The sequence below is a fragment of the Passer domesticus genome, chromosome 2 (assembly GCF_036417665.1).
Source record: "Passer domesticus isolate bPasDom1 chromosome 2, bPasDom1.hap1, whole genome shotgun sequence".
NCBI lineage: Eukaryota > Metazoa > Chordata > Aves > Passeriformes > Passeridae > Passer > Passer domesticus.
Window position 1 is genome coordinate 14,397,762 of NC_087475.1, and position 12,793 is coordinate 14,410,554.

The 12,793-nt window shown below is 41.5% G+C and overlaps 1 protein-coding gene across 1 annotated transcript in view; it reads right to left on the minus strand.

Annotated features, from left to right (window-relative positions):
• Positions 1-286: 286 nt before the first annotated feature.
• Positions 287-12,793, minus strand: part of PTCHD1 (patched domain containing 1) — a 39,177-nt gene continuing 26,670 nt past the window's right edge. Inside the window, exon 3 of the mRNA XM_064407459.1 lies at positions 287-7,899. Within this exon, the coding sequence (XP_064263529.1) occupies positions 6,245-7,899 (1,655 nt within the window). The 3' untranslated portion in view covers positions 287-6,244. The remainder of the gene's footprint in view (positions 7,900-12,793) is intronic.

Consider the following 12,793-nt stretch of genomic DNA (forward strand, 5'->3'; position numbering starts at 1 on the left):
CTTAGATCTCAATAGCATGGAAATGTATAGATGTGGTTTTCCCTGTGCTTGCTGCTGAGCAGTGTGCAGCCTGGAACAAGAGGGGCTCCTGCAGAAGCAGCATGCCCATCATCTTGGGGGCATTGCTGGCTCTGTGCTGAGCAGGTGCCCCTGAACTACTCCACCACCCCTCTCTGTGGGGACTTGGAGACCAAGCTCATCCTGATTATTTGGGTTAGACCAGGAAAATCAGTTTGTTGCATTGGCGATGGCATGGGATTTCTGTAGCAGTTTGGGAGCACAGGAAGCAAAGAGAGAGACAGCCATTTTATTTTTAGGCTTATGCTATACATTGAGATTCATTATACAATTTTTCCCCTAAATTAATACAAAAATAGTAAAAATAGGTTAAAAAAAGCCTAAATGAAAACCCCTGACATCTTGCAAGCCATTTATTTGATGCACAGATTAAGACTTCTTGGAGCTTAAATAATCTAGAATCGTTTCTGCCGACCTTTTTTGTTTTGTTTTTCCCAAAAATTAAAAAAAAGGTAATGACTTGCAGAATGCCAACGACATCAGAACGATTTGTGCCTGAGAAGCGGCTGCCCCAGGCAGGCGCACGTGATGCTGAGGTGCCCTCTCTCCAGGCAGGAAGCTGTGCCAGGACAACAGGGCAAGGGGTGGCATGGCAGGGCATGCCATTCTGCTCCAACCCACGCACCATGGACAGGAATTTGTGTTCAAATGCCCTCCTGGGATACTTTTGCCATCTCTTTCTCAAAAAAAAACCCAACCAAACAAGAAGTGCCACTGCGCTTTCCTGGCAGTGAGTGGGTTTCACAAGGGCTCCCTGGGGGCCCATCTCCCCCCATAGTTTGGAGTAAAAGCTTCTCCCTGCTCTCTAATAAGGTTGGGGAGGGGGAATAAGGTTGCCCTCCCCACTGCACTGAGCTGGGGTCACTAGGGGTGCCCTGCAGCTATGGTGTAGTGCCTTGCCATGGGTGGAAGATGCTTCTTACCTTTGGGAAAGGGAGGGGGCTCTGCCCACCTCCTTCTCATCAGACTTGTGTGTACCCCAGAAAGGCTTACTTATTTCACAATGTTTATAAGAAAACGAATTACAGGTACTTTTAGTGATAAATGTAGGGATAAAGCCATGGAAGAAATACACTTTGTCCCTACATAGGTAAATTGTACAATCTGATTTTTATGGATCAGGATTTTAACATGTGCAAAGGCAGGGGAGGAAAAGGCTCTGGGTAATTCTTCCTAAGCAAGAGCCTCCAGAAAGTGGTTTCCTATGGGGCTTGTGCCTCACCATGAAAGCACTGGTTCAGCAAAACCCACCAGCAGTGCTGCCACAGTGTGAGAATCGTGAGGAACTGTTCCCGCACGACAGCTGATTCTCTCTGCAGGCTGCACACCCTGGGAACCCTGGGCAGGGCTGTGGGATGGGGACAAGGGAAATGGCACCACCACAGTCCCTGGTCTGGCATCCCCAGTGCCCACACAGCAGTGTCAGCCCTGCCCCTCCCAATTCCCATCCTGCTGACAGTTCCCAACCAGGCCAGAGGAGAGACTGTAACTGGAGTGCACAGCAAACCCACAGCTGACTCCTGCTTACTCAGCTTCCCTTCCCCGTGTCTCCCTGAATATGCTATTTGCATTCTGAGTTAACAAAGTAGGAAAAAACACCACTTTGCTAAGTTTTGAAGTCACCAGGTCTTCTCCCACAACCCACTTGCTTTGCTGGCTCTCTCTGGCTTTCAGAGAAGCCAGTCTTCCTTCTGGACTCCCCTGATCTCTACCCAGTCGTGCCACCACTTAGCTTTGTTTTCCCTTTGAATAAAAATAAAGATGTTGGCTGATGTGGGATTTCATGGCTCACAGGAGGACAGTCAGCCTAGAAAAAAACCATTTAAAAGTACACCTTTCAATTTACAGTACATGTTTTACCTGAATTCAGCGCTGGCTCAGGAGGCTTCTGAGAGCAGATGTGAATCCTCTCGTGACTCAACATAACCTCAGGCCACTTTGGTACTGTATTCCCTCCAGGTTGATGAAGTTGACCATAATAAGTGTGTTTGCTTGTCTTTGGAAAAGAAGTTATTTTTCTTTGACAGATAGGTTTTTCTCAACAATTCCAGCTCTAATTTTAATCTAACTAGAACACTTCCACAAGCAGAAAATTCTGTCTTCATCAATTAATGTTTATGGCATAGTTATTCCAGCTATAACAAATTTTATTTTTTTTTCTCCAGTTAGAGTAATTGTAAATTGAAAGTGGACTTGTGCTAACACAATATCAGAAGTTATATTACAAGAAAACTGGATTGATCTTGAGGGCCATATGCCATATGAGGGCCATATGCATAGGTTGTCTCTTTTTCCCCATGCTTACCCTGTAATAAAAATATACTGTACACCATACCTTACTGTATGGGAATTTTAATGTTTGTAGAAGATATATGTGCTCAGTGAGCCATAGTCCTACATAGTCTTGTTAGCCTTAGCTAAAATTTTCACTGTTAGATTTTAGTCAGTGTATAATACTCTGTTCTACTCACTGCCTTTATAAAAAATTGGATCATCTATATTGCAAACAAAACCACAGTGATACCTGGGCTAAAAAGCCACATAAGAGTATGACAAAAATCTGCTTAAGCCTAGGTAGTCTTCCAAACTGGAGGTTCACCAGTAAAGGTAAAATCTCATGCACAGTTAGCCACTGGGAGTGCTTTGGACTGAGAACAGAGCACTGCATCTGCACCTACTAATCAATCAGTGCAGGGAGGTCCATTGACTTTGGTGAAGATAATTGCTCCAGAGGAAAAAGTTGAAGGGGAGGAAGGCCAAAGTGGCTTAGCATAGTCTGAAACCTTGAGAACGTGGTTCATGTTGAGGTATTCAAGCTACCTGCAGAGAAGGAGCATTTGGTGCATCCCTCAGACCCATCAGGCCGAAGTCTCACGGACCTGGGCTGAGTGCACCATGGACACTTCCATGGCTCTACCTTGCCAATGCTGGGGAACAGAATGGCAGCTTGATGTGAAACACAGTGAAAAATGTATGTAAGTTGGTTTTGGCTGTATTCTGGGTTTTCTCTCTTTTGGAGATGCTCCAGTCTCCTGCCTGTCCTATTCCTGTGTAGACAGGGGCACAGCTCCTCTTCTCCATCCCAGTCTTGGATGGCTAGCAGGAGTTACTGGTTACTAGAGAGGGTAACATGGCATTGGGGGGGAATTACTGGGAAAGGAATCTGCCCTTAAAAAGACTTTTATGAATGGGCTGGACAAACATCTTTCAGAAATTATTTAATTGTTGTCGATTCTGCCCTGGGGGCAAGGGTGTGCACTGCATGACTTCTCACCCTGCCTTCTGTGGACACTCAAACCTCTTCTGCAGCACTTTGTCACAGGAATGCCTCCATATCCTCTTTCTGACAGGTTTGGAGATACAGAAGTAATTTTATCTCTGGTTTCATCACCTTTCTTGAAGATCTCTGAAGGCCTCACATGGTGAGATTTAATAAGAGATCTGTGAAACTGCAAGCTTGTCTTTGGACATCTCTTTAAAGATGCTCCTGTCTATGCACCACAATTAGATGTGAGGAGGTTTATGGTAACTATCTTGGCGCCTGGTGTTTGCAAGTGAATAGCATGAGGGAGAGCAGAGGTGTAAAATCAGTGTTTGCCATGTATTCCTCTCGGCAGTGTACAAACAACCTCTTTGACACATGGCCCGTTTCCAAGTGTCGCACAAGTCAGCAGACCACTGCAGAGGAATTGCAGCTCCTCTGTAACTCTCAGCTAGTTTGCTAATGCCCTCAGAAGTTTAAAAGCCACTGCAGCTGCCTGTTGAACAGCCAGGGGACAGGGGGACTGGTATTTAAACAACATACTGACGATTACAGAAAATCTACAGTGAAGTATATTTAAGGAATATTTTTTGGCTGGAAAACATAGCTCCAAGCCTGAGTCTAAAAAAACAGGGGAAACAGATCTTTTTCCTAGCCTTACATTCATTTGGCTGTCTTCAAGGTGTCTGCCTGTGTTCTGCCAAGGCTGAAGTTGTTGTTACAGCTTCCCAGCTGCTACTGAAGCAACTGTTGTTTACTTAAGCAAAGAGCCTGTGCATTCCTGGACACAGCTTCCTTTCTTCTGGTCAGGGAAGGGACTTATCCAGGGGAAAGTAAATGTTGCCAGCTGCTCTGCTGATTTCTTTTGCTAGTGAGAAAGTAATACTTTGCTTCAGGGCAAAATATCTGGTTATCTTATTTTCTGCTAGGAAGGTTGCTTCAGAAATATCTCTTTGCTGGAAAATTAATATTCAGTAGGTGGCATTTGCAGGTTTTGTACAGGGCATTTGAGGGTCACTGGGATTTGGATGGTATAGAGACATTTCATGTAAAGAAGCACATCCTGGTTTGTGAGCACAGACATCCTAGTGACTGTTCAGTACCACAGGCAGCCTCCCAAGCCACGGTGCTCCCAGTGCCCCAAGCCCCGCGGCTCTTGCAATACCCCTTCCCCTCCAGATACTGTCATTGAAGCAAACTTTGTGCCAGATGCTGAAAACTTTTCAAGTACTCTTAGTTTCCAGATGAGCTGCAAAAGGGAGCCTGGTTGGAATACATTCTTGTTGCACCACATGGCAACAGTCCGTACGAAACCACCCGACACACACCAGCCAGCTCCCTGCTGCTGGGCTTTCACAGGCAATGTATGGTCAGAATACTCAGCAAAACCTACAGAATTGGCTTACATATCCCCACTGGGGTTCAACCACATGATAAAACCTTACAGTAATGAGCCTGTTGCTCTCAAGGGTGGAGGGGGCGGAGGAGGGAAGAGATGCTGCTTTATCTGTTTTACTCCACATCACAGATGCTGACAAAATTATTGATTTAGAACTCATGGCTCCAAAAAGACTCGGTAGTGTAATCTTTTTAAGGTTTTTTTTTTTTTGTGGTTTTTTTTTTGGGGGTTGGTTTTTTTTTCCCTCTCACATGTGATAGTTTTAATAGACCCCTTAGATATTGGCTCTTTGGGGACACTGTTAAACCTGCTGCTGCTAAACCAGTCCCAACCTTCAGTTTGTTCCACACAACTCTTACTGTCTACTGTCTCCTGGAAGAGCCCATAGCTGCAAGGTCTATTGCTTTACAGGTACTCTAGGAAGATTGAGGGATTAAGTTATACATTATGTAAAACTGCCCACTAATCCTCTTAGTGTGCATTACCAGTGAATGGCCTGAAATAGGCTCTCACTAAAAGAGCCCTAACATTCACTTTCTTGATGACATTTTAGTATTTGAGGTTTGTATCATGGATTGTGGTGCTGAAATATTCAGTACACCATCTTCTGTCTGCTGCTAGATCCACTCACATGTCTTAGTAGAGTGCTAACAAAATTACAGTTGGTAAAGCAGATTACATGTTTAACTAGTAGCGAGACATGTATAAAATAGAATTATATATTTTCTAGAGTGACAGAGTCACATGGATTTTTTTGTTCCTTTTTTTTGTTCTTTTTTGTTTTTATAAGAAAAAGAAACAGCTATAAAACCATGATTAAAAATGTTACAAGGGATGATTTCAATTTTAAAATAATGATACTTTTAGGAAAAAAAATGATTCATAACATAAAGGTGTTTGGAAAGCACTTGGTTGCTGTGTACTGCCTTCTTTCCCAGTACAGTTTGCTATCTTTAATATAGTCTTGCATAAATGTTTAGATTAGGGGAGAAAAGAAATATTAAATGTGATGGCAAAGACTTATAAGAGCTGACTCACTGACTTGAGTTATTGCTGTGCAGAAAGTTTGTAAAGCCTTTACATCCAGCGAACATTTAGTGCTACTTCAGCCTTGACAGTTGACCTTTCAACATGATTTGGTTTAGCCACAATAATTGCAGCATCTGCAGTACAGGCGATGCAGACGACTGCTTAAGAACCCAACTTCTTCCATTAGATCTTACTTCATGCATCTAAAATTTAACCTCTCTTTGCATGGGTGTGAAAATTCTCCCATATTACCTGTTACAGGAACTGAGCAAGGTACAATACCCCAGCTCTTTTTATTTTTTTAAAATTTATTTTTAATTTCTCCCATAATTTTGAATATTCCTGGATTTAGCTTAGAGGAGGGAGGGGAAAACCTCCAATCTTCCTGTCCCCACACATTTAGTCAGTACTGGTTTCTTTTTTTTTTTTTTTTTTCTCAGTAAGACCTAGTGTAAAAAAGCAACCAACAAATCAAGTTAGACTGTTGTAATTTGGTCAACCACTCGGGTGCTATCCATATCCACCATTTCAACACACTCTATTTCCTCACGGTTTTCAGGATTCTTCTTCTCTTTCCTCTTCTTCTTGGAGGGTGGCAGGAAAGTCAGTATCACAGGTAAAATGGCAAAGCAGTGAAAGAAGGTGACTAATGCTATTAAAAACAAGCACCTGAACAGTGTACGGGTCAGATTTGAAGGCACAGCTGCAAGAGGAATCAGACCAACAATATAGCAGAGGTAGCTCTGCAAAATAGCTACCCCATGCACTTCCAGGGCATTTTTCACCCATTTAGTTCTTGTGAACTCTTTGCCCAGGACAAAGGTTGATAACAGTGGAGCACAGTTGTCAATTGTATAATTAATTCCGTAAATTAAGCACAACACAGAAATACAATCTAGTTCCACTTTCCACAAGGTCATAAAACCTATAACTCCAAATTCAACCGAGGCAACAGTTAGAGTGAGCCAGACATTGATCAGAGAGTCTGCCACCAGGAATGCAGAGAAGAAGAGCAGAAATAAAGCACTAATGCAGGAGTTTTGTAAGGGGGCTCCCACTGAAGAGGCATAACGATCCATGTACACAAATGATGGATTGAAAACGATGAATTTCACCTTGGAGGTGAGAGAGAGCTTCCTCAGGGTCTCCAGGAGGTCATAAAGTTCTTCCCTCTTGGTTTCCATTGTCTTGGCCACCAAGAACATCCTGGAGGCCACAACATCAACTTCATTGTTGTATTTCTTGGAAAAGATGATATCCTCTGAAAAATGGGCAAACTGAGGGGTCTTCAGGAAGGAGTTCCTCAACATATCAGTGAAATTCTTCTTCGGCAATCCAGTAGATATGTTGAGTTTCCTAAGGTAATTTAAGTAGCTTTCAAACCAAGATATCCTCACAAAGCCCTTGGTATACTCCAGCACGTCCTCCTGGACACTGGTGTTCCAGTACTCGATTGACTCGTAGATGTAGAACCCAATGACCGGGCTGTAGTTACTGAAATACTTCTGCTGGGCAGTTGTGTACTCGATGGTCCGAGTCGCAGTCGCTACGATGTTGCTCAGGTCTGACCCCTCACTGACCTGCAGGTAGCCCATTAAGGCAAAGGAAATATAAACAAGGTAAAAGAGAACTACAAAAGGCTTGACGTAAGTGTTTGTTATCCAGTCACAATAATAGCGTTTCAGGAACCACACCAAAAGATGACTCTCGTAAGTGTTCGTTTCCTCTGAATCATCCGTGTCCTCACTGAATCTGGCTGTCAGAAGAAACCTATACCATGCAGGCTTCTCTTGCAATACCTCTGGCTTTGGTACCTTTCTGCAGAAGATACTATGCTGGTAGTTGTTTTCTATGTAGCCAGTAAACACCAGGCTGGAACCATAAAAGGAGAGTACATAGAGGTAGTTGAAGAAAATTGCAATACAGGAATTGCAGCAGAAAATCCTGGCTGCTTCAATGTTAGTGAAGGGACTGGCACCTATTCCAAAAGTGACCAGGTACATGGCAGTGGTGAGAGAAAACGAGAGCATGGAGTCTGCAAATACAGCTGCAGTCCTCTCTTTAACGTGTTGGTCTTCTCTAGTTTTTCTCCAGGAGGACAACATTTCAAAAGTCCCATACAACCCATGACCTACAATAGAGAACAAAGGCAGTGTTTAATGTATTCAAATCCCGAATTACACAGAAGAAAGTAACGTTCACATGCTAAAAGGCTCCAAGGAGACACAGCTGGATGCTACCAGTGCTTGAAGGAAATGTCCTGCAGAAGAGAGAAATGATTATGGAGGTGTAAACCACAGGAGTGCATTTCCTACCTGCCTAGCAAGCCTTACTGCCAGAGCTTGAGGAGAGTTCTGCACTGCTGGCACAGGATTCAAGGGTTAAAGAAACAGGGTTTTTTTACCCTGCTTGGCTGTTTTGTTTCATTATTTCCAAATGCCTGTGATGGAAGATGCTTTCAAATTAGTTTTTCCTGGTGATGATATCTGACCTGTGGTGAAAAACAAAGAAATACGACCTTGAAGTGCCTGTGCAGGAAGCAGAGCATTAGTTGGCTGCATTGTAGAAAATCTGTAAAAAATGAAAATTCCACATAAATTGAAAATGATCAATTAAATCAGTTACTGATTTCTCCACTTCTCGTACAAATTTTCCATCAGGAAAAAGAAATCCTAGAAATGAAACAAACCAATAAAAGAACAAATAAATTTTAGAGAAGGAGAATGGTAAAACTGATATGGAGCTGCTTAAGGCATTAGTCTTCTTTATATATCTGAGAGCTTATAAAACCAAATACAGCCCTATATTTCTTGGCAATGCCTACATTTTGTAATGTATTGAACTGACTCTTAAAATGGATATACCATTCACAAAAGGAATGGTATAAAATCCTGTCTTTAACCCCCAAGTGCAGGTGAATCAGGAAAAGTGCATGCTTTTATTTTAATCCCTGGTTGGTCATCTTCCTCTTACAGTTTTTATGTTGTGAAGATGCATTTGGAGGACACAGACCTCTGCTCTCTGGTAGTGATCTTGAGCTGGGAATGCAGCCATTCACCATCTACCAGGTGAGAGGAGCTAAAGTAAATGTAGTTTGATGATTTACACAGAGATAAACAGAATATAGTCTTTGTATCACACTTAAATATGAGATGGTAATATTTTCTCATAATAATTTATTATAACGTTCATCTTTACTTAAGAGATCTTTTCCATATAATCCCAGCTTCTTTGCTGCATTTTAATTCCTCCTCCTCCTTATTCTTTTGCTGATTTTGCTGTCACTTGTCTGCTTCTCTGGTCTGCTCTTGGATTATCTCCAGAAATTCCCAAAAGTCAGTCCACTGTGTTTTGCTCTTACCCATCTTCTCTGATAGTAGCAGATAAAATGATCAGTGCTAAATTAGTTGCTGATAACACTGAAGTGCAATCACTGAACTTTTGAAGCTGATGCTCCAGTCAGGAAGGTCAAGGTAATTCACAGGTCTCTCTTAGAATTTCAGGCTGTCTGCAGAGTACCAAAATTGCTGTATCAGCTCTGTTCTCTTCCCCTGTAGACAATTATCACTTTTGCTACCAGGGATATAAATACCAGTCCATAAACGCCAAGCAAATGAGGTATTTTGAAGAACTGGAACACCACAAGATATATTAGGGATGTTGGAACTAGATGATCATGAAGGTCCCTTCCAGCCCAAACCATTCTGTGATGCTGTGAGTCTATAACCATGTTTATTCTTAAATGCCTCATACAGGCTAAATATTTAATCAACTTGACAAAATAACCCTTTTGTGGTCAGCACCTTTTACTGTAGGGGCAATTGTTGCTGATTCACTTCACGCTTCTTGAAATCTGTATTTTGACAGATGGCAGAGCTGGTCACTCTGTTATGCTGAAAAGAATAGGTATGGAGTATTTTATAAAGAAGTCACAATACAGAGCTCATAAGATGAGACAATAGGACAGCTGGTGTACCTCCTTATCACCTGATGTTTAGTGTAATGAAGTCCATCCATACTCTCATGTATATCAGATATTTTGCCTATTTTGTTATTTAGAGTAGTGGCATGGACCTCAAATGTCCAATTTGTAGCAGTATTACAGACCTGGCTTTGGCATTCATCTTAATTTTCCCCAACAGTGTTTTACAGCTGCTTTCAGAGGCCAGGTCAAGACTGTCAATTTGATAACTAGCACTGTGCCCCCTCTTAAGGCTAATAGGGAATACTGGAACTCCCCAGACATAAAATCAAGCAAAAAGCACAATCAGTGACTGGCACCCCATTGCTAATTATGCTTCAAATAGTTATGTTCTAGGCCCAGTAGGGAAAGCTATTAAGCTTGCTTTCAGTGTGTTCTTTGTAAAGACAGACTGACCTTTATTTAAATGTAACTGATCACTTGCCAAAGTAGGGAGTGAGAGGTTTAATCCATTTATGGCTCCCATGAGTCCTGCAGACAGGCTTGTCTGCGAATTTCACATGGCATCATACGCATTAGCATTGAGTGAGCAAAACAGAATAAAATGAGGTCATTGAATATTACAAATTACTTCCATCATGAGCTTTAGTTATAGCATGTTTTTGTAAAAAAACCCTCCAGCATTAATAGGCTCTTCCCTAAAAATACTCAAATAGCCATATTAATTTGGGGAACCTCTGACTGTGCAATGAGAGAAGATAATTAGAGCTAGTTAAATATGATGCTGAACATGACGTTTTAACAGGTATAAGGCTTTGGATAATGCCTGATAACATGACTCCTGATACCACATTCCTTCTTTAAGCAGGAAAGATAAAACCACAATTTGCTCTTACATAATCCTCAAGACTACCCTAAAATGGAATCTGATTTAGAGAACTGCTCAAGTAAATGCATGAAGAGGCGTCACCACATGTGCTCCACAAAGTCAAGAGAAAAATATTTGGATACTTTCCTATTTTAGGATAGGTTCCTTTTGTTGTTTGCTACACAATCTGTGTACTAGGAGCTGGTATTTTCCTTCAATTGTACAGTTTGTGATTTCTCTGTCCATTTATACGATAGCTACAGAATTATCATTTACATTGAGAAGGACATGCCTAAAGTTGCAGACTTTTGCACCAGTGGCACTCCTGACCTGATCCAGTTTCCTCAGAAAAAAATTAGGCCCAAACTCAAGCACATATTAGGCTTGGCAGTCAAAAGATCAGCTGTATTTAGCTAGGATGGGATTCACCTAACCTAATTTACCTCTAAATACTGACTGTAAACACAACTTGGGTAAAAATTTCCAACACTGTAAGTCGCTGATGTTCATATAAGTCTAACCCACAAAGACTAGGGCAGATATCTCCACGGAAGCATTTGGAAAGAATTTCTTTCACTTCTCTGTAATTTCAGAGTTTTCATTTTTTGCATCCCTAATCAATTTCCACCAATTACCTCTATTTCTCTCACTGTTGCAACATCTATTCCATGTAATATTAATGAGACAAAGGGAATTTTTTCCTTGTAAATAAATTCTGTAATTGCTTCAACTGATTTTCCCTTTTTAATAGAGATTCAGCCACAAATCTGTAATCATTTAGAGCAACTTGTTCATTATTCACGGTCATTCAATAAATAATAAAGATGAACTCAAACAGCTAATGGGCTACTGGAGATCTTTTGCTGCTGACATTTGCTGTTATGATTCACCGGTCGTGCCCTACAGTCAGGCTACAACCACGAGCTAACAAGAAGTACACGGAAAGATGGGAGTTTTTTTAAGAAAAAGAGGTTCAGGGTCAAAGGAAAATGTTAAAGGGATAGGAGAAAGGTATTGGACAAAATGGGAATCAAGCTTTTTTTTCTTATTCTCTTTTTCTGCTGCTTTGCATTTAGGAGATACTCCTACCTTATGTTGGAGGACTGAGAACAGACATTCTGAGTTCTGTAGTCAAAGAAAATTAAGAAGAAAATTACTGTTAAAGCTGAGGATCTCCACAGGTTTTTCAGCCTGAGATGGGCTACCTTTAATTTTAGAACCTTATAACAATAGCAATACTACCAATAAACCCAATAAATTAGGCCTAGCTTAAATACAGTACTTTTATGAGTAGCTTGAAAATGCTATAAAAAGTTTCATTTTCCTCCTTCAGAAACAAGTCTTGCAATTACACATCCTCTGCAAAATCAATGCAGAGCATACATCAGAAAAAAAGCATTTGTAGGAAGTTGTGAAAACGAAAGAAAAATTTTATCTTCCTTAAAATTATCGAATAATTTACCTCATTTTAAAATACTACTTATGTGCAGGCACTGAAACAGTTCCTTTTAGTACGATTTTCAAACCTCAAAAAAGAAATGCATCCTTTCCCCGGTTAAGTGGTTGCATGAGCAAGGGGCCCTGATGAATTGGCACGGGCAGCCCGGGCTCAGTGTTGGCTCTGCTCCTGACTGCAAAGGGTGACACCAAAGCGGAGGGAGGAGAAGGGATTTAAGCAGCCCTAGAGCCTGGGAGAGGGCAGCAAAGTGACCTGCTGGTCACTGGAGTGAAACCAGTTCTCTATTTGCTCGGCTTAATTGCTTACCTGAAACAAGGCATGCTGCTTGCTTTTGTAAAACAAGTGAGGGGTATGTTCAATTTTGCATTGAAATCACGTGAAGTTTTGATCTTATTGTGGTAATATGAGGCTTGGATATCCAAACAGACTTCTTCCATCAGAGAAATTGAGGGGAATGACTGAGAGAGAGGTTTTTGGTTCTTCTTTTTGCACTTTTACCCGTCTATGAAAGTAGAGAACAATAGCACACTGTGGGTCTCATCTTTTTTGTCCTTATTGTTTTGAAGCTTGTATGTCTCTCTGTGTGTTTGATACTTGAGTAAAATTTCTCTGAGTAAAATGCCACTTACAGTTTGTGAAGTTCCAGACTTCTGTGTGGAAGGCGGCATTTCAGGGCTAATAGATTTTATTAATGCAAAGGCACACAAAAGACCAATAACAACAGATCTGCCCCTCAGGGAGGCTGAGAACTGCACCAGGATATATGGTGCCCTTAA